This window comes from Clupea harengus, chromosome 11, assembly GCF_900700415.2.
Source record: "Clupea harengus chromosome 11, Ch_v2.0.2, whole genome shotgun sequence".
Classification (NCBI taxonomy): Eukaryota; Metazoa; Chordata; class Actinopteri; order Clupeiformes; family Clupeidae; genus Clupea; species Clupea harengus.
Window position 1 is genome coordinate 28,959,798 of NC_045162.1, and position 22,874 is coordinate 28,982,671.

The 22,874-nt window shown below is 40.0% G+C and overlaps 1 protein-coding gene across 3 annotated transcripts; it reads left to right on the forward strand.

The window, feature by feature from the left end:
• The first annotated feature begins 551 nt into the window (after window positions 1-551).
• Window positions 552-21,694, forward strand: si:dkey-238d18.4 (TBC1 domain family member 15). 3 transcript variants are annotated; one of them, XM_031576766.2, is made up of 11 exons: window positions 552-1,104; window positions 8,464-8,649; window positions 8,824-8,942; window positions 12,558-12,661; window positions 13,782-13,849; window positions 15,771-15,917; window positions 17,285-17,375; window positions 18,875-19,023; window positions 19,315-19,456; window positions 20,455-20,516; window positions 21,154-21,227. In XM_031576766.2, exons 1-10 carry the CDS (start codon window positions 948-950, stop codon window positions 20,477-20,479), a joined length of 1,188 nt encoding a protein of 395 aa, XP_031432626.1. In that variant the 5' UTR covers window positions 552-947; the 3' UTR covers window positions 20,480-20,516; window positions 21,154-21,227. The 3 variants fall into 3 exon arrangements, with proteins under 3 accessions (XP_031432626.1, XP_031432625.1, XP_031432624.1); XM_031576765.2 differs by lacking the exon at window positions 20,455-20,516 and adding an exon at window positions 21,350-21,694 and having other exon boundaries at window positions 554-1,104; window positions 21,154-21,300; XM_031576764.2 differs by lacking the exon at window positions 20,455-20,516 and having other exon boundaries at window positions 556-1,104; window positions 21,154-21,694.
• The last annotated feature ends 1,180 nt before the right edge of the window (window positions 21,695-22,874 follow it).

Consider the following 22,874-nt stretch of genomic DNA (forward strand, 5'->3'; position numbering starts at 1 on the left):
TTAATTATTTGTATGATACTTTGTAAAATATCCCTTGAATAAAACCAAGTGGTACATCATCATTAAAAAGAGGCATACAACTAAACTGTCATGAAGACAATTGCTTAAGTTTTTAGAAAGATTTCAATAAATATATGTATTTTTTATTTTTTACAAATTACTATTAACTAAAGTTAACTTTAATTAAAGCACTATTAACATTCATGTCAGGCCGGTCAACTCTGTCCAGAACCATAAATGTAACTATAGCAAACCATGCAAACACAGCATGAGGGTTAAGAATGACTTCAAACAAATAAAGTCGAAAAGCTTAGGCCTGAAGGACAAGGCTGTTTAAATGAGCTCGTCAGCTGAGAAAAGTGTGCATGTGGGCTATTCAACAAGTAAATTACATTATTTTTAAATAATTAAATTAGACTTGTACATTCATTTAAAGAATACACACGCATATTTCAGTCTACATTGGCGAAAATAGTACTTTAAATTGTGAGCTAGCCTTTCACCGTGACGGTTCAGTGCTAAGGGCATTTCGGTTGAAAGGAGCCAGTCTACAGGAAAACTGATTTAAAACCGAGGCAGAAAACATTGCTGAGTCTGTCACATGACATGTAAGAGGCATGTGCAGTCGAAGTGGACAAAACTAAAACGAGATAAGTTTCGTGTGGAGTTATAAGCATAATGCTTGTTTCTATGCAGAAAACATGCATTTCATTTTAACAGGATTAAAAGAAATGGAGTTAGTCTTTCCTTCCTTCACGTCGAACAATCTGACCATTTTGGCGTGATAATCTTCTTTTTACAATGTAGTTTATACAGCCTAAAATCCAAGGAAGTTATTTTTATTATGTTGACCATTAAGACCGTTGTTTATTTGATGTCAGTACATGGATTGCTGCTGTGTTGAGAGAATTAACACTACCTTCAAGGACTAACGGATAGTGTTATCGATGAATGACGCTGCTTACAATCAGACAAGGCGACCACGGCGATGTGCCGCCGTAGCCTCACCTGTGCCAACACTTCAATCTATACGATTACCTGGCATAATGGACCCAGATGGACGTGTTGACGAATCAAGGCTGCGTACGTACATTTTTAAAAAAGGTAAGAAAAACTGCCTTCGTGGGTGCATGTAGCCTCACAATACCAGTATTGTTTTAAAGATAACGTAGGTAGACATCACATATTCGACTCTTTTCAGTTACCCGAGTTCTTCACTCAGTAAATACTCCTACCCTTTTCACAAGAATGACCTGGGTCGGAACAAGTTTTTTTTTAACCGGTGTCAAGCCACCCCTCACTTTTTTTCTTTGAGCTCGACTATTCTTAGGTATTTTGACTTCAATTCACTCACTTTTTTGAAGTTATTCGCGCAAATGTGGTTATTCACGCTGTTGACACACCAGTTCAGTTTTATAATAGAGTAGCTTATGGGAGTGACCGTCGTCATTTTCAATGCGGCGGATTAGCATTTTTGTACGTTCTTTGTAAAGAAAATCCCTATGAGAATGGGGTTTTGGAAAATCGATAAGATAGCAACCATGGCAGTGAAATAACGGCTTGAGAGAGTCCGCATTCGATTATGTTCATTAAAATCCACGCGTAGGCCCTATGTCGTCTCTGTATAGTCCATAGACCTGTTATGTCTCAGGGGTCTCAAACTCAAATGACCAATTATAAATAATAATTGCGTCGCGTCTCGCCTAACAACTCCCCTTACCTGTTCTAAAATCAGCGCAAAACACCGCCTCTTGGGGCTTATTGCTTAAATAAAAAGTCCAACTGTTACCTATATACAGTCATTCTTTTATTGTTTTGGCTAATGTTTGCTGCCAGACACCTGACAGTGCTCCTTCTCAGACAACTAAGCCACATTTGCTCTGAGGAACAGGGAGTTTTTTCTTGCCCCATTGTGCTTGCACTAAGAGGGGGTTCAGGCAACGCGCCTTGAGACAATTGTATTGTTATGGCGCTATATAAATAAAATTGAATTGAATTGAATTGAATGTTAGAGAACAGTTTCTCACAGAGATATGTGCTTCCAAAAACGCACATGGTCCACTTGAACATCTCAGAAAGCTCTGGGAAGGATAGGGGTAATTCTCTCAAATTTTCCAAGCTTGTCTGATTTTCCATTTGCCTCTCTGAACTTGGCTTTGAGCTCAGAGTTGCACTGTAGTTCAATGAGTTCCATTTGTAGCACACTGGGGGCATTTTGCACATCTTAGGAGAAGGGATCTGCAAACATTTGGAATGTGGCACTGTGTTTTGAAGTCTGAAAACCGCTGTTCAAATTCCTGCTGTAGCTTCTCAATGGCATCAACATATTTCTCACTACTGAATGCTATGCCCTCCTCCACAACGCACCTGCATGCTGGAAAATGGTGGAGTTTCTTCTCAGACAGGTGGGCTTTCCATAACATCAGTTTGCAGTCAAACAGTGATAACATCAAAAGCTGCAGTAACAAGCTGTCCTGGGCCCTGCAACTTTAGATTGAGTGCGTTCAGCTCCTGCATGATGTCAACAAGGTTGATGCTTGCAACTTTTAGCATGCAGTCTTCTAGAAACTGGCCTTCAATAAATGGCTTTCCCACCTTGGCCAATCATCTCACTCACCACAAAACTAGCTTTCACTGCTGCATCGGCTTCCTTCCTCATTTACGGTACTTCTCTGCATGCTTAGTTGAATAATGCTGCTTCAAGTTATATTCCTTCAAAACGGCAATTTTCTCTTTGCAGATGAGGCAGCTGACATTGCCCCAGAACTCACCAAAAAAGAATCCATCTCCCACTTCTCCTGAAATTGTCTGTGCTCATCATCAACTTTTCTTTTGGCTTTAAACAACGACAGTTTGACCTCTCAAAAAAAGATGGCGCTAGCTTGTCAAATGTTAACTTTACATTTTCAGGTGTCGCGTAGCAACCCACTACTTGCCGACTTCAAGTTATGTTTCAGATACATTAAATGACTGGACTACTTGCGGAATTATCTGGCCTGCAGGCCGGGAGTTTGAGACCTATGCTTTAAAATATGTCTGTTGCTATCCCTCTGCCACTAGCGAAAAATAAAAGGCTACAAGGCAAGTCACTTAACTTCAATCATTAACCAAGCCGTTTAAAATGTATAAACAAATTGGCTCCACGAGTGCTGGGCTGTTGCAATGGTGAAAGGGTCTTCTTTTTAAAAAATGATTTAATAATAATTTTGTATTAATTCTGCCTCAGACATGACTACAGCAGCTACACCCCTAAACCCTGCGAGCTGCGGATTCCTTATTAAACTTAACGTAACGGCGCCTAAAACACATGACTACAGCAGCTACACCCCTAAACCCTGCGAGCTGCGGATTCTTATTAAACTTAACGTAACAGCGCCTAAAACACATGACTACAGCAGCTACACCCCTAAACCCTGTGAGCTGCGGATTCCTTATTAAACTTAACGTAACGGCGCCTAAAACTTCTGATTTATTGTACTCCCCAGATTGGGGCTATCAAATCCTTAGGTAATCAATATGTTTACTTAAGCTGACTGTGGTTGTTGTGAGAACACTTCACTGATCCAGCAGAGCTAGCTATGGTTAGCATCTGCTCGCCTTATGAAATAGGTGACGCATTAAAGCAGCAATACGGAGTTCTGTTCCAAAACTAGTAAGCCAACTACCTAAAAGGCATGCAAAAACCTTGCAAACACCACCAACAGCCCAGTTGACACTGATAGAAGCTTGCCAATACACTAACTGGTGTCTTTTGGCAGTATCGCTGGCAATGTCATGCGTGTGAAAGCTTTTCTTCCATTTTTGCAGGGAGTTCCAGCCCGTTGCACAGAACTACAGGGCATATCTTGGAGGCTAGTAGGGTGTTTATCTGAGGTGTTTATAGAGGTGTTTATCTGTCCTTCACATGACCATATGCTATCCAAATGAATTTGAGGATGGTGGTACCAAAACTAGTTGCCTATAAAAACCATATTTCAAAAAGTGTCAAATTGTTGCATAGTGTTACTTCAAGCTTAATGACTTGTCTTCTAGTCAGTTATTATTCACTGGTAGCAGAGGGATCGATGTGGCCATCCTGTCTGCTGGAGCACCATATCTGCAATGGTATGTCATAGAATGTGTTGCGTTTTTGACGTATGGAGTCCTCATTTCTCTATAACTGACACATATGAAGTAGATCCGTTGCAATGCTCTGTACATTCTGAATGGTAATTACAACAACCATACAGCGGTTAATTGAAAAGCTGTGTGTTGTCAGGCAAGCTAATAATTGAACAAAAATAAATGTATCCTCTCATTTTGCCAAGTGGTGTAAACGCAATCAATTCCATGGTTATGTTGAGAACCAGAAACAGATAATGTTGGCAAGTTAAAGGATTTGGATAAAAGATTCTGAGAAACTGCACTTCCACGAATGGGTGCAATCATGAATAGGCTTACTACATCGACATGCTCAAGGGGCTTTCCTGAACCTGTGTCGAGAGCTGGAAATGAATAAAACCTTAGATTTTAAAAACTGCTTAATCGCCAATCAGAGTGATCTCTCTCGCTGTTGGGCTCTGCCACCGATTCAACATGCTCAGTCGACCTCCTTCTCTTCTGCAGGGGGGGCATTTTGGCTGCATTTTGCAAGGTATATCCCCACAAGAAACTGAAATGAATAACGCAAATAATAGGCCTAATTAGAGATATGTATAAGAAATTAGCATTATAAGCTTATGTGACATACAGGTGGGTGACTGCTTGTTTTGTAAATGTATATCTAGAATAATGTAGTGTAGGCTAATAGACAGCCATTCACATTAATTATCCTTCACCCCCTGTTCTTAATCTTACTGTTCGTGCTCATTACAATTAATCAAAATGGACTGTTAATCATTATTATCAAACAATTCATAATCATTTATTTACATTAATGGATTCATAATGGAGTGACGTGATTGGAGTGTTTTTCTGACATGACAAATGACACCGATGTCATTGGTCCAACTAAATAGTTTTGCATGTGGGAGGATAGCGTTTTGCGACGAGTTTAATTGAGTACAATGTTAGAGCATTGCAATGCAAGCACTATAATGGTGGTGGCAAGGCAAAAGTCCAGCCAGAACCTGATCATAAGGGCGGACTCTGGGTACATGAATGGGATTGGATGGGGGATATCGCTGGGGGTGGAGAGAAAATCAGAAGTGAGCAGACAAATTCATACAGGCATCAGGATAAAACATATTAGCATACATGCGGCATGTATAGATAATGCATACAAGATTCAATGATGCCTACACGTATGTGGATAAAAATGAAGGGCAAGCATTCAAAGTATTGTACTTAGTGGACAGTGTGCTCATAGGGTTACAATTATAAAGATAAGCAGAAAACTATGTCAATGATGACATTCCCAATGATGGCAGAACCCAACTCTTCTCAGATGTCTTAATGTAGTCTACCCTTTTTAATCTTTTATTTGTCTCTGTTATTTTATCTGCACATTTGTAAAGGACTTTAAATTACCAGTGTGTATGAATTGTTTTATACAAAAAAAACTTGCCTTGCATCAGACGTAGCATTAGCATCTCAAAACGAAACAATGATGAAGGAAGGTGCCTGATTTAAAACCCCAGTAAAATGCTCATGAATGCAGCTTTGTTGTTGTTGTTGTTGCATCCTGCTGCTGAGGTTCTATGGTTGGGCAGTCATGTTGTTGTGTTTAGGGCCTGTGGGCTACAGACAGCGCATGTTGTACTGTAAAGGAGGGCCTTGTGGTGCGTGTTGTGTCTGTCTCCAGCCAGTTGTGCGTTGTTGTTTTCTCCTGCTGCTGCTGATCTATGGTTGGACAGTTGTTATATTAGTTAGTTAGTTATTAAGTTAACACTTTCCCACCCACTGCTGTGGGGAGGCCCCAACCAATAGCACAAGGACTTTAACATCCTTTGGTCTAACGTCCTTTCCTGTGTAGATTAGATAAAAAAAAACTGTAAAAACCACAATGACAAAATTATGTAATAATAAGCATAATGAAATGAACTTCATGAAACAACATTAAGTATCATTAAAACCATCAATTATTAGTATAAAAATAATAATTTGATTCAATAACATTTTATTTATAAAGCGCTAAAACAATGCAATTGTCTCAAGGCACTTTATAGAGCCCAATGCCTGAATCCCCCTAACAGCAAGCACAATGGCAACAGGGGAAAACCCGTAAGACACCTTAAGCAGAACCGCGGCACATAAGGGGGGACCCATCTGCTTGAGATTGGCCGGGTGGAGATAGGAGGGGGGGGGGGGGGGGGGGGGGGGGTCATGTGGCAGAAGGGGAGGGGAAACAACAAATGGTAAATGTACACAGCATACATGTGGTAGATGTACATAATACATACAAACATCATATGGTATATACGTGATGCGTACAAAACAGCTTGGTGAGTATACAGTGTGCTCATAGGGTTACTGTTACAAAGGTAAGTAGAGTATCAACAGAAAAACATGTCAATGATGGCATTTATATACATTGCAGGAAAATGCTAGCATAGAGTATGGGGTAGAATAAGTGCATGACAGTATGGTGGGGATGGGTACATGTGGGCCGAGGGTTTCTACAAGTAGATCGGGTGGAGAGACTACAGCAGCATCCCACAGTGAAGATAGTCTAGACTAGGAGTGTGTGTGTGTGTGTGTGTGTGTGTGTGTGTGTGTGTGTGTGTGTGTGTGTGTGTGTGTGTGTGTGTGTGTAGATCAGGTGGAGAGACTACAGCAGCATCCCACAGTGAAGATACTCTAGACTAGGAGGGGAAGAAAGAAACAGAGTGAGTGGGTAGAGTTTGGCTGCCAATATGCGTAGATGTACTTGATGGATATGGTGATGAGGAGCAATGTTTCCACATCCATCAGCATTCGCGAGCAAAGGTAGCGCTTTAAGAGAGAGAACATTTTGTTAGTAGACATCAATAAGATACATTTAGGTAAGCAATTAACAGTAGGTAATATGACCACTTCATCAGTATCAATAGAAGCACTACCACTAGAAGGAGAGGGAGAGAGATAGGCAGCCTGGACAGGTGTAGAGAATTTTATTTGAATTTAGTTTTTTTTTTTTTTTTAGATTTATTTATGGGCTTTTTAGCCTTTATTTGGATAGGACAGTGAAGTATTTGGACAGGAAGTGAAGAGGTGAGGAGAGGATCGGGAAATGACATCAGGCCGGAATGGAACCTATGTCCCTGCAGGCAATGTAGGCCGTAAATGGGGGGCTTATTGGCTCACGCCACAGTGCCCCCCGATTTGCATTTAGTTTTGATGAGTTGTGTTTAGTTATGGCTGGCTGACATGGTGCATGCAGATTTGAGTTAGGATAGCAAAGATGGCAGGATACACAGTGCCCCAACTGGCTGGCGATAGCCGTACGCTGTACCCGGGATCCGTAAGAGCACTCCTTCACGGTACAACATGCGCTGTCTGTAGCCCAGTTTTATTGATTTGGGGCATTTTGTATGTGTTTAGTTGTGATGAGATATGTCCAATGATGTTGGGGTTTTAGTTATACAAGCATAGTAAGGGTGGCAGGGTACACAACAGTGCCCAACTGGCTGGGGACAGCCGTAACACGCGCCATATGCTGTACCCGGGATCCGTAATACCAAATACCAAAACTATGATTATATTCATAACGTATGCTTCAAACAAATTAACTAATTAGACAGATGCTGCTGAGTTTTTAAATTCTTTTTGAATGTACTAAGACTGTGAAGGATATAGCATGACACATTTCATTTAGTGGGCACTTTTCTAGCATCATGTTGGCATTCCTTAAACTCTGTCCCAGCCATAGACAGTTAAAGCAATCCTCCCATTTAACATCTTTGCTCAAAGGTCAGAATATGAGAACGTAAACCAAAGTGACAATACAATACAACATTACACCGGTCCAGCAAGACAAAATCCTAGCGGAAATTCTGTTAATCAGCACACGTACTGAAAATCAAGTTGGCTACATTCATTTTTAACTGTATATTAGAGGTGCTGTCCTTGATCCTGGCAAAAGGTTGTTGATATTTGAGCTGAGGACTGTATTATTAAAGACCGGATACCCAGTATACAAATCACCTAAGGATGAGATAAACAAGATCAGATACATTTTTCACTATTTCAGTTGACTACAAAATTAAAAATCAGTTTTGTCTCTAAGATGTAGGCCTGATATTTGTATAGTTTATTTGCTTGTTTGTGTGTTGTGTTGTTTGCATTCATTCATTTCTGTGACTTGTTATGGTGTTATTGGTTTATATTAATGATGCTAATAGATTCACATTACTTGTGTTTTTAGAAGTAATAATGACTATCATTATGTTTGGGGGCCACCACAAAGCAGTTCCACTTAGGGCAGCCAAATGAGCAGCGGCCCTGTTCCCAGAACTGCCTTTAAAAGTACATATAATCTGCCGTGTGCCTTTTGTTTTACCACAGGTGGCGTGATGCCCCATGAGCGGGCACAAGTATGGCAGTTTTTATTTGGCATGTACCCCAGCAGCTCTACAGCTCTGGAGCGTCCTCTGATTCAGGAGCAGATGGCTGCTCGCTACCAGGTCATGAAAAAGAAATGGCAGCATGTTTTTCCAGGTGCTGTGCACCTGCAGCTCAATGGTACAGATGGTACACACAGCTTATTTGTTCTTCCAATCATCACCTGAATTCTCTGATCCACTTTGACTTTACAGATCATTCTTGTGCAGACAAAGGAACAGTATGTATGTTATCAGGATGTGTGTATTTATTGCTTTTGGGGCTTTCATCTGCCTTTGTTTCTCTCCTTTCTACCAACAATAGCTGAACTAATAGCTGCAGTGGAGTTCTTTCACCAGCGCCAGAAACACATCCAGAAAGAGGCTTCTCAGCTGTCTGAAGAAGTGTGTGAGAGGATGTCCTTTCTAGAGCTTCAGGCTCAGGTAAAAAAACAAAAAAAGTGTGATCTCAGAGATCAAGAATATGCAATATTTATAAGCAAAAAATGTTTTTATTCATAGGCTCCTGGAGAAACATAGTTAACTGAAGGTAGAGACGAATATAAGGGTATAAGGCATATAGTTCATTTATATAATTTGACATTTGTATGAGATGTGTATATGTCAGACCTGAATCAGCAAGTGTATTAGTGTATTAGTTTTGTTGTCTGGTTTGCTTGGGTTGTATAAAGCCAAGGGTGGAGGTTTGACTTGTGTCTCTTTTGCCCCAAAGTAAAGGAATAAGTTGAGGGGTGCTTACTTATCCAATGTGTAATACTTCATTTGACATGACCGTGTTAAACTTGGTGAGTAATTAGTAAGTAAAGACATTTCCCATCATCAGTCAGAAACACAATAATTCAATTATTGTCTTTTTGAAATGGATCCGATATTGATTAGATGCTTCTGGCGTTACTCACAGAAAAATATGTGGAGGTTATAAGAGGGGATGGAATAATGGCCCTACTGTACTTCCTGTACACCAAGTGTGTCAACTAAGCTTTTTAGAGCTTTGTATGTTAGAAGGAGTACGTTTGACCGGGAACCAATGTAAAAAGGAAAGTTCAGCTGAGAGATGAGAGCAGCGTTTTATCAGTTGGGGCCTCTTGTCCGTTTTTGCCATAGCTGGACAGGAGAGAATGCACTAGTCTAGTTGTGTAGTAATGGATGCATAGATTAGTTTTGCTGCATCTTGAAAGGATAGGATATTTTTATTTTGACTGCACATAGATGATTTTGTCTTTGAGATCTGTTTCATGTGCCAGTCAAGTGAGAGGTCCTGGTTCATACACCAAGATCTTTGACACTTCTGTTGGATGATGTTGAGGTGCCATCAAGTGTAAGTAGATGGCTGGATAGTGTAATTATTATCAAATGGTCAGGGCCTACAATCATAAACAATCAGTGTTAAGGTTCAGGAAATAGTTGGTCATTAAGCCTTGACATCTTTAAAGCAACAGTATGTAACAATTTTACCTTTACATAACAGCTTAAAAATGATTTTTTTGGTGGTACACTGACTTGTAAAAGTCTGTCTGCTTGTCAACAAATACACTACCGCTGTCCATTAGAGGGCGCTATTTGTATTTATTTATTAAACAGTTAAGTCCCCAGATATTGGCCCATCAGTCAGTTAAGTCCCCAGATATTGGCCCATCAGTCAGTTAAGTCCCCAGATATTGGCCCATCAGTCTGGAATGGAATTGTGGCCCTCTCGGCCCCCCCGCACAGTCACTTTGAAAGAAAGTGTAAATTGGAAAAGAAGAGAAAATAAAAGCCTTTTTACAGTTTACTGAAAATGCTTTAGTTCAAATCCAGACATGCAATGCATCAAATTGTAATGTATAGAAAATGTAATGACCTTTTTATCTCTGGAAAATACAAACACTAAAATGAACAATTAAAGTTGTAGAATAGGATTTATTTTAAAAGAAGTTAGCTGACATTAACAACATTTGTTATTTGTTGGATCTGATATGGCTGGCTGCAGCATGTAGTGTAGAGTAGCCTCTCCGATATCTTTGTGATGTGCTGCACCAACAGAGCTGAATGTGCAGGCTGTGCATCACTTTAAAGAGAGACAAATTGTTTGTCTCACTTTATCTTAAGTGGGCTATTTGAGTTGCAGAGACGATTAGCTATCGAGCCTTAGAACCTACACATTGTTGCACGTACACTGACGGAGAAGATGGACAAACCGTTTAATAGATGACAAAGCTAAAACTATTAGCCTATATGAAGTTGACCGTGCAAAACTAATAGTGTGTACTCTAAACATATGTGCACTGTATTACTTTGGAGAGAGTAAAGTAACAGATCCTAGATAAGCTATCTACCTAAACAGCATACCAAGCCTAGACAGCAGGCATAGCAGGCTAATCAGCAGCATAGCAATCTAAAAGTGATAGCCTGTACAACACACAAATCTCCATGTGTGATAGAAATAGGACTTCATCAAGTTGTAGCACTATATGACATGTCTCATTGTCCTTGGAATTGGAAAGCTTGGTAAGAAAAACAGACTATTGCCGTTTACACGCACGTGTATGTACACACATTGCATCTCCTTTGATGGAATTCGACATCTACTACCAACTACTTCCAAATTTCAGGGCTTGCTTCAAAATAAAGGAATTATACTTGGACCTGGGTGGGTGGAGTTTTTTTGTTTGTAAACAGTGGATGGTCTGTCACATGGTCTATCCCCTCCCTCAAAGCCACAGGAAACAACATGGTCTTTAGCACATCAATAGAACAACCAATGAAGGGGTGGGTGTTTACGCTGTCCTGGGTGTTGTGCTGTGGCTGAGTGATGTGAATAACTGAATATTTCACGTATGAAATGTACTTTTCAAACAGTAGTTTTATTTGTCAGTGTATTAATCGGAAGGAAAAGCCTAGAGGGCTCAGAGGGGAAGAGAAGAAGAGCAGGGGGCCAAGCACTGGACCTACATAACTAACTTGTGCATGACTAGATTATTCATGGTGGAGACGGTCAGAGGGTAAGACCTGCCAGGGGAGTGCATATGAACATGGTATTGAAGTCTCTATGGTGAATTACGATGAGCTATAGTGTCGAAAGCAGTGCATATGAACATGGTATTCAAGTCTCTATGGTAAATTACGATGAGCTATAGTGTCGAAAGCAGTGCATATGAACATGGTATTCAAGTCTCTATGGTAAATTACGATGAGCTATAGTGTCGAAAGCAGTGCATATGAACATGGTATTGAAGTCTCTATGGTAAATTACGATGAGCTATAGTGTCGAAAGCAGTGCATATGAACTTGGTATTCAAGTCTCTATGGTAAATTAGGATGAGCTATAGTGTCGAAAGCAGTGCATATGAACATGGTATTGAAGTCTCTATGGTAAATTACGATGGGCTATAGTGTCGAAAGCAGTGCATATGAACATGGTATTCAAGTCTCTATGGTAAATTACGATGAGCTATAGTGTCGAAAGCAGTGCATATGAACATGGTATTCAAGTCTCTATGGTAAATTACGAAGAGCTATAGTGTCGAAAGCAGTGCATATGAACATGGTGTTGAAGTCTCTATGGTCTCTTGCTGGACATACACTGACTGTATTAAGCTGGATGATTGTTGTGCAACTGAGTGAACAGTTGAGTTGAGTTGAGTTGAGTTCGCACCTTTGCAAAGGACTCCCAGGAGATTGGAATGCTTGCTATACCCAGAAGTAATGCCAAATATCAGATTGTGTTTTCTTGGTCATTAGTTGTGCATTCTCCTCATCTCTCATCTCCACCATAACCAAAGAAGAGTTCTTTGTGAAAGGGTTCAAGAATATAATTGGGTTACCCTACTTTCTTTATACTACATTTGCATAAAATGGTTTAGCCTGTCTACATTTATTATTCAATATAGTTAGATTTCCCTGTATTAATATTATAACGTTATGATCGCCATGATAATGATGATTAAAAATGAAAATAAGTGGTATTGATGTTATTGTAGAATGCACAGTTGGCAGTATGTGTCATCATCATGTTAAAGGTGTATGAATTCTGCTCTTTCCAATTTCTGTCAAATGTAGGTATTACTGAAACGTGTTAACTTTAACATGGAGGAACTACAGGAGGCCGTCCGGATCATCGATAAGGATGTTCCTCGAACTGACAGAGACCTTACCTATTACCTGTAAGTGGGGCAAAACTAGAATGTAGAAGTTGGGGATCAGGTGCTATTGCATTATCCATTACTGTCATAGTGCCCTTTCGGGCACAGAGCTGTGCAGTTATTAAACCTCACTTCATTCATAGAGCTGTGCCGTTAGTAAACCTCTTTGGTAGAACACCCACCTTCAGTGTTTGATGGTGCAAGTTTAATTGTTGTAAAATTAATAAATGCATTCCACACATGTAACAATATTGCACATAGATGACACATGAATTAGAGTAAGAAGCGTTGAACATACTGCTACTTGGAAGGGTTGGTGCACAGTAGATCTTATCAAGATTTATATTGAGCGCGGATCTACTGACACAAACGCTATGCATCAGCATACAATAGGTGCTTTCTTAAATAGCTATTTCATTTATTGTGCACATATACGCTTATTTAGTTTGTATTTATTCTAGCTGCATCGCATGAAACATTTTCGTATATCCAACCAACAAGAAACTAGAACATTGCAGTATTTTAGCTACCTCTTTCACTTAAAAGGATCATGTAAACTGTAGGCTACGTTAAACTAATCATCATGCAGGGTAACCTTTCTTAAACTGTCGCCAAATAAAGAACATACGAAAAGAGTTGGCTGGAAACTTTGAACATATCGCCACAGTTTCCTATTTTAGGTAAGCATTTTTAATCTCAAGTAATATAGCATTCAGCATATAGGAAGGTGATGTTAAGATTTTGTGATGATACAGGCTGTTGCAGTTGGTGATGCTCAGTTATAAACCAAGAGTAAACTATAGTGGTAAGAGTTCCTATTCCATGCAGAGCGTGTTGCACAGCCAACGGCAACACTGTAGAGGCTTTCCCATTATAAGCGCTTATTATGTAGCATTTGAGACACAATGGTGCCATCGCAGATCGTTTCCTGAATGACCATGTTAATTATAGTATATTATAGACAGATTCAGTCAGAAATACATATTTGAATACACTGTATGTGTGATGTATGCATCTGTGTATTTTATAGGTTACGATATAAGATGATACAATGTATTATACACTAGATTGATTTAGAAGGCTGTTTTGATTGGTTGGATTACAAATGTCAACCCAGGTTACGGATTGTTTTTTCTTTCAGGGATGAAGGCCTTGGAAATCTCCTTGTGTTGCGAGATATTCTCATCACATATGCCGCTTTTCATCCAGGTACTATCTCTGTTGGTCAAGTGTGGAAAATAACTCTAGTTGTATTACTGATGTTATACCTATCTAATGATAAATCAAATGTTATTCTTGAAAAAATGTCCCCCCCAAGCATGTGTTGGAAATAAACAATGAAAGTAACATTTTAAGAGTTGGTCTGCCTAAATACAAAATATGAAAATTGAGATGAATTGTCATTGTTTGGATGGCATTCGATTAAATCTGGTCTGTCCATTGAAATAGAAGATTAAGTGCTATTTCATATTTAAAAAATGTGATTGCATGTAACTCCTAACATAATCAGACGTATGAAACTTTGACTATTACGTATTTCCATATTTTATTTTATGTACTTGTACACACAAACATTTCAGAAATTTCTTTACAATAGTCAAATTTAAGTAACATTCTTTTAAACAACCTAGTAATCTACTAGAAAATCGTCCAATACAAAACGACAATGGAAATCATTTTGATAATGGAAAAGAGATAATGAAGAGATATTTAGTGTATTGTAGAAATCGTCATATTTTGCAACCTGTTACTGTACAAGTAAACTCGTTTTTCTACATTCTGAATGGATAAACCTTCAAATTCATCATCTATTAATGAAAACTGGATGTGGATGGTAGTATTCTTGCTAGAATGCACTAAACAACTAAACAACTCTTCCACATTCCCACAATACAAAATTAAAAGAAATAACATAAAAAACAATAAAAACATAGTGGAAGTAGCCCCAACTGTGTGTTTATCTCTTTTGGAACCATAGAGTAACAGCACGAATAGGATCCACAGTAGAGCCCGGTAGAGTTATTTTCAGAGAAAGGACCGAAATAGGATATATGAATAAAGAAAAAAAGTTTTTTACCTAGATTTAAAAAAAAATGCTGCATTTTGGGCACTTCTAAGATCTTTTAACAGTTTGTTCCAGTTGCATGCAGCATAACAGCAAAATTCTGCCTCACCAAGTTTAGTTTGGACTCTGGGCTCTAGATGACCGAGTCCATGGATCTAAGAGCCCCTACTCAGTTTATATTCCTTAAACATATCAGATATGCATTTGTCGGTCTGATTTATAGACTAGTAACAGTAATATCTCTTTTTATTTGCTCTAAACATTGAGTCTATTGGGCTATAGTCATCTGGTGAGAGAGCCAGATATATCTCGGTATCATCTGCATAATTATGATGATCAATGTTGTTCTATAGAATTTTGCCCAAAGGCAGCAGATAGGGATTGAACAGATTTAACTTCTGTCACTCGCCAGGAGACCACACATGGCAAGCAATGCAAAGGTCAAATTGGAGGGAGTGTAGGTGGGACCTTTAACCCCAAACCTGATATGAGTGAGCCTCAGGTCAAAGACGTTTGACAAAGGTTGCCAACCTATCAGATTCATAACCGCCAGTGGTGACACAGTTACTCTGGCCTGCCAATTAAATAGGTGTGTGCCAATCCAGTGGCTGTCCTGTAGACAAGAAGAAGAGATTTTTTCAAATGAAGAAAATGAGGTCACCTCAACATCGCTGTAGAAACAAATGCAGCATGCATGTAAGAAATAAACATTGTCGAAATTATCCTTACTGTTTTTTCCAACTCGATATGACACAAAAATAAACATATTTAAAGGACCACTATGTAATATATTGACTGTACTTCCCTTTGCATTAAGACAACTTAATTTGCTATATTTGGCAGGAACATACAGTATGTATTTTTGCAATTATAATATGGACAGTTACTTGTACTGCAGGCTTTCTTTAGCTTCAGCACTGTCTTGTGAAAAAGGAACTCTGTTGCTCCCCTGTAAGGATAGACCTCAGTGGTTACTATCTTATTACTACTACAAACATTTTATCATTGAAAATGTTTATCTTTAATGTAGTCATTTGGATTTGTTTGTGGTGGTGTGTGCTACAGATGTGAGCTATGCTCAGGGCATGAATGACTTATGTAGCCGGTTCCTTGTGGTTCTGGACTCTGAGGTCGACACCTTCTGGAGCTTCTCATGCTACATGGAGAATTTTTCCAAAGACTTTCATGCTGATGGTCTGCACCGCAAGATTGGTAAATCTCATATTACCCTAAAATACCAGCAGTTATTAATACCAACTACAATGCATTCAGAAAGTTTTCAGACCCCTTTCTCTTGATCATCTTTGAGATGTTTCTACACCTTGACTGGAGTCCCCCTTTGGTAAATCCATTTTGATTGGACATGATTTGGAAAGGCACATGATTTGTCTATAACAAGCTGACAATGCATATCAGAAGAAACACCAAGCTATGAGGTGTAAGGAGCTGCCTGCAGAGCTCAGAGGCATGGTTGGGGGCGACAGTGGTACAGGAGGTAGAGAAGTCGTTTAGTAATCAGAAGGTTGCTAGTTCGATTCCCTGTCGAAGCGTCCTTGAGCAAGACACTGAACCCCTAATTGCTCCTGATGTGCAGTGTGCCATCAGTGTAAATGTAAAATGTGTATACATTGTAAGTCGCACATATGTAAGTCGCTTTGGATAAAAGCGTCTGCTAAATGACTAAATATAATGAAATGTAATTGTGTTGAGGCACAGAACTGGGCTCTGCCGCATTGAAGGTTCCCAAGAGCACAGTGGCCTCCATCATCCATCATCTTTAAGTTGAAGAAGTTTGGAACAACCAGGACTCACTCTTCGTAGAGCCTTCTTGGAGTTTGCAAAAAAGTACTTTAAAAACTCTTAGACTATCAGAAACAATATTTTCTGGTCTGATGAAATCAAGATTGTCCAATACCATTCCAACGGTGAATCACAGTGGTGACCACATCATGCTGTGGGGGTGTTTTTTTAGTGGCAGGGACTGGGCGACTGGTCAGGGTTGAGGGAAAGCTGAACGGAGCAAAGCACAGAGATATCCTTAATGAAAGACTGTGCCAAAGGTTCACCTTCCAACAGGACAATGACCCTAAGCACACAACCAAGACAATGCTGAAGGTGGCTTAGGGACAACTCTGTGAATGTCCTTGAGTGGCCCAGCCAGAGCCCTGACTTAAACCCAATTTAACATCTCTGGACAGACATGAAAATGGCTGTCCACTCACAGTCCTCCTCCAACCTGAAAGAGCTTGAGAGGATCTGCAGAGAAGAATGGCAGAAAATCCACAAATCTTGTCACGTCATACACAAGAAGACCCAAGGCTGAGTAAGGGGTCGGAATACTTATGTCGACGTGATTTGCTTTGTCATTATGGGGTATTGAGTGTAGATTGATGAGGATTTTAGCATGAGGCTGCAACATAACAAAATGTTAAAGTGAAGTCTGAATACTTTCTGAATGCACTGTACATATGTGAAATGTTATATAGATAGACATAGAATGTAGTATGAAAAGGCAACAATATAAACTCATATTAGGTGCAAATTCTATTCTTTTTTTTCCGTCATGTGATATCCCACAGAACTGGAAGCAGCCTTGTTAAAAGAGCTGGACCCTCTACTTCATGCTCATCTGGTCACAGACAACATGGACAGATTCACCTTCTGCCATAGGTATGTCCTCCCTTTCTCTTTGTCTCACCTTTCAGTCTTGTATCAAGTGTGGATGGGAATGTTTCTTTTCTGGATTCCAGAATATAAAACAATCTCATTAAATTCTTGAAAGTGTTGCCCATCTCAATGCAATGTGTATGCTGTTTCTGCCAAGCAGCACCCAGCTGAATAGAAACAAAGAGTTGTACTCAACAAAGGACTGTACTCACTGTAACATACCAAATATTCTCATCTATTTTGCTTCTCACATCCCAAAGCATGTTTCAAATATGAATACCTCAACTTCAAAACTACACAAAATACAAGAATCAAAACTATTCCCTACGCAGTGTTCATGATTGGGGTCAAAAAGGGAAGGATGGAGCGCTCACCCTCCTAGCAGAAGGAATGATACGCTGCAGACAGATACAGTATGCTTATCTCATGCAAATGTATGCATTTATTATCGAAGATCAGTTAACAACACAAAACAACAACAAAGATTGTCTAATAAGAAAGGCTGTGAGAAACTCTTCTCTTTTTGAAAAGTACGTTCAAATCAGCTTATTGCAAACTCAAGTGCTATGTCTCTGGTATCCTATAGAAATAGGCTATAGAATGGTTTGTCCGGAAGAGAGCTGGTTATTGCTACCTAAGGAGGCCACCTTCATTAATTGTGTGCTTGGCTAGCAAATGGCCTTTAAGGTTAGCTATACTGTGGGAGTCACATCACACAACAACTGCAAATAACTTTGATCTTGTTGAAGCTGAACATCAATTTTAAATAGGCTCCCTTTTTCTTTATCCATTGTTTCTTGTTAGTTGTCTAGACATTAGCTGTACTAAGAGCGAGGAGGAGTCATCATCTGAACCTGTGTTAACAGCAACAGAAATATTAGAGACTTCAACACATAATTGTTGCATTAACTTAGCAAGATTTGGTTGTGTTACAGTTAAGGCTGTCAGTCAAGGGTTTTCAAAACAGACATGGGAGGCAGGTGTAAAGCAAAAGTGAGATTTACTTACTTAGAGAAAATCAGGCAGGCAAACAAAACACAGCCGGCAGATAGACAGGATACAAGGTTCACAGGACATGACTAGGAACAAAACAAGGCGGCAAAAACCAGAATGCTAGAAATCACAAAGACACATGGCAAAAGAGGGACGATCTGGCCAAGGAAAGGTACAGTCACAGGACTTATATTCCGGTACTCAGAACAATTAACCGAAAAGACGATAGGGGGAAAACGACAAAGAACGTGGCGTAACAATTTAGGTAATCAGTTCACGTGAGGGGTGGGGACGACAGCACAAAGGAACAAACAAAAACACATAGCAAATGTAAACACAAACAAACAAAACAAAAACATGACATGACAAAGCTTCAGACAGGAACACTGACACTTTTTTGTTCACATGCTACATTACAAGGATATCTGAGGTTGCCTCCAAACCCAATTCAAACTGAATTGATAACAATACAATAGGATTGACACACGTGTTGTCTCCCTCTCCTGCAGGTGGCTGTTGCTGGGCTTCCAGCGGGAGTTTGAACATAGTGAAGCACTCCGTCTGTTTGAGATCCTGCGATGTGATCACCTTGAGCTCATTTCCCAACAGGTGGAACGGGCCCGTTATCAAGAAAGGCTAGTTCAAATTCAGAGCACAGGTGAGGCTCTGATTTTGATCTAAAGAAGGGCTGCCAATCAATACAAATATTGAATCATTAGTGTCCATAGTTAATAACACATTAATCATAATTTTGTCACACATGATTGTACCTGTTGTACCAAAATGTACCATCAACAACCTTTTCAAGTGTTAATACTCTTTTCAACATGGATAAATGTCCAAGCATCAGTCAGTGCTGCTGCAGTTGATGATGATGGTGGTGGTGGTGGTGATGATGGCAATGATTGATTTTGTTGACGTTGTTATATGGCTGTTTTTATTTCTGTAGAAGACATGCCAGGGGTAGAGCCACAAGTCATCAACACAGAATACACATTTGAACTCTTCATCTGTGCCACTATCATCCTGGAGAACAGGGACATATTGCTGAACTGCAGAAATGACACCCAGCTCATCCAGTTTACCAGCAGGTACATGTTCATACGATCATGCTCGTGTGTGGCTGTGTTTTAACATCTACATTATACTACTGTACATATTCATACGATCATGCTTGTGTGTGGCTGTGTTTTAACATCTACATTATACTGAAAAGTCGTAAGTCACATGACTTTTTCCTATCAAAACAATTAAGTTTAAAACCATTTAAAACTCAAATGTGCCACTAATTCAATTGCCCCAAAGAGTCACCTTCCCAAATGTATTGCAATATACCAAAGCAGCAATGCATAGCCAAAATAAAAGTGCACTGTTGCCTTCTCAACATAAAATAAAAATACAAAGTGAATAGTTATTGTGCTGAACACAGCCCGAAGCCTGAAGCCACATTGAACCCAAGTACACAAGTATCACACAAAGTGGTATCACCATACTAGTAACAAACACTGTGATCAAAATAAAGTGAGCTCCCACAGTACCAAATATTCAACACACACCACGTGAATTCCAAACCTACTTCATGAATGTCCATGTTCAGGCGTACATGTGCAGAAGCTAGACCAGCGCGCAACACCGATATTTAAACACAAAGTACCTTACCAGAAGCCCCAACATCCACACAGGAACACCAGTTACTTAAAGACTTCAGTGTGTAACAAAAAAAAACATGTAAGTTAAGAAACTCAATGTGTGACGGAAAGAAGTAGTTACTTTAGTTTAGTTGGTGCCCATAACCTATGGAGACATGTGGACTAAGGTGACGATGGGCACCTCTTTGGATGTGCACCAGCAAATTAAATCACACAATTAAATCACATTTGGCAAGATTGGTGATAAAAATATGATATACATGCGAAGATGCTGTGTTTGGAACATCGACTCACTCACTTCACAGTCCACTATATAGCGAATCAGCCATTTTGTAGCGCTGTTCAAATTCTCAACTGTGAATTTTATTCTGTAAATAATGCACTATGAAATTCCCACACATGACACAATGTTCACTACAATAGAGTCTGTTTTTATACAGTATACCACAATTCATTGCAAGGTGAACAAACTAAAGAAGATAAGACATTCCTTCATTTACATGTGAGTGACCGGTTGGATATGCCTGAAACTTTGAAATTAACCTGTTTGAAAACCTTTAGAATAAAGTCCACCGTAAATGATTTCAGTTTAACTTTACTTGTTATTATAATTCCTATAGGCTTAATTTGTGTACAGTCAAGGAAATCAAGAAAACAATTGAATGATGAAACAAAAGTCACATTAAACTTTTGAATAACATGGAACATGTAGAATTGCATTTTAGCTAAATATCACATATTTATTCATTTTACCGGAGGTAAGCAGAACATTTGTGTTACTGCATTGCTAAGTTACCAACATGGAATGTTTTTGGAATGTAGTTTCCAAAATCTTTAACGTCTGTTTCCTACATAGTGAACTCAATAGATTTCTCTATATAGTGGGTGAGTGGATGTTCTATCTATGTAAAAAGCAAAATCAATGTGTGATCTATTGCATTGTGTTTTGTATCCTCATTGGGTGACCATTGTATCAGGTTTTCACCATTATAATTCAAATCTGCACACAGGGTGTCTATTGTTAGAGATGGGCCATTTTATGCACTGCAACATACCAGTTCATATATGATATATTTATTGGATTGATATCAAAGCATATTCAACAACCTGTTTATGTGACAGCTCCTATTTTATTTCAGTTTGCAGGGGACTCTTGACCTGAACAGCACACTCAAGAAGGCTGAAGAGCATTTCTTCAACTACTGCAAGCGCTCAGCCTGGGGCTACCTGAACACGCGCTACCACGGTCACAGAAGCAGAGAAGAACACTTCCTCAGCCAGCTCAGGAGCCTCTTCTCATGACCTTACAGGAGAACACTTCCTCAGCCAGCTCAGGAGCCTCTTCTCATGACCTTAAAGGAGAACACTTCCTCAGCCAGCTCCTGAGCCTCTTCTCATGACCTTAAAGGAGAACACTTCCTCAGCCAGCTCAGGAGCCTCTTCTCATGACCTTAAAGGCGAACACTTCCTCAGCCAGCTCAGGAGCCTCTTCTCATGACCTTAAAGGAGGACAGGGGAACTCTGGGGGGGGTTGGTTGTTTGTGCAAATGAGGGTCTGCCACCATGTCACTATTATAATTCATTAAATGCCTGACCAGAACTCTCATGCTTCTAACTGCCATAATAATAATAACAAAATGTTAAATAATAATAACAACAAAATGGCCAAATAAAGTCAGTGTTGCACTGTAATAATGACAGTGTCAAATATCATGTCAACCTCCCGCAACTTCATCAACTTGTTCAGTGCTTCTCTGTCCACCTAGTTTCGATCTGCCATCACGTCCCCAGAGGTGAAGGCAGAGATAAATAAATGGGTTTTGAGGTGTGATTTAAAAGCAGTGAGGGAATCTAAGGCCCTAATGTTCTCCGGGAGCTTGTTACAGAGTCGTGGCCCCAGTGAGGAGAAGGCACGATCTCCCATTTTAGTCAATTTTGTCCGGGGAACTGCAAGGAGGTTTGAGTTTCCGGACCTAAGTGTCCTTGATTTGAAATGAGGGGTGAGGAGGTCCTGGAGGTAGGTTGGGCCGGTAGTGTTTATGGCCTTGTGAACTAGGAGAAGGACTTTGAAAATGATTCTTTGGTTGATTGGAAGCCAGTGGAGGGAGTAGAGGACTGGGGTGATGTGTTCTGATTTCCTTGTCCGAGTGAGAACCCGGGCAGCACTGTTCTGAACATACTGCAGCCTCTGAATGGTTTTCGCTGGTAGACCTGCCAGCAGAGAGTTGCAGTAGTCAAGACGGGAGCTGATGAATGCGTGCACCAGCTTTTCTGCAGCATGTTTCGGTAGAGAGGGTCTCAGCCTTGAGATGTTTCTCAGGTGGTAAAATGAAGTTTGGCAGATGGATTTAATGTGTTCATCAAAGGACAATAATGAGTCCAGCTTGACACCCAGGTTTGTGACGAGTGAGGAGAGAGGGGTGGGGTGACCATTTATGGTGATGTGGGTTAGTTAGTAGCCATGTGACCGAGTACAAGGGTATCCTAAATTGCACTGGAATGTTATTGTATAAGGCACTTCATAAATGCAGATTTTAGACGTGTTAGACTGGTAGAGGGTCAACCAGGAGAGATTCCCAATGGATGTAGACGTGTTCGACTGGTAGAGGGTCAACCAGGAGAGATTCCCAATGGATGTAGACGTGTTAGACTGGTAGAGGGTCAACCAGGAGAGATTCCCAATGGATGTAGACGTGTTCGACTGGTAGAGGGTCAACCAGGAGAGATTCCCAATGGATGTAGACGTGTTCGACTGGTAGAGGGTCAACCAGGAGAGATTCCCAATGGATGTAGACGTGTTCGACTGGTAGAGGGTCAACCAGGGGAGATTCCCAATGGATGTAGACGTGTTCGACTGGTA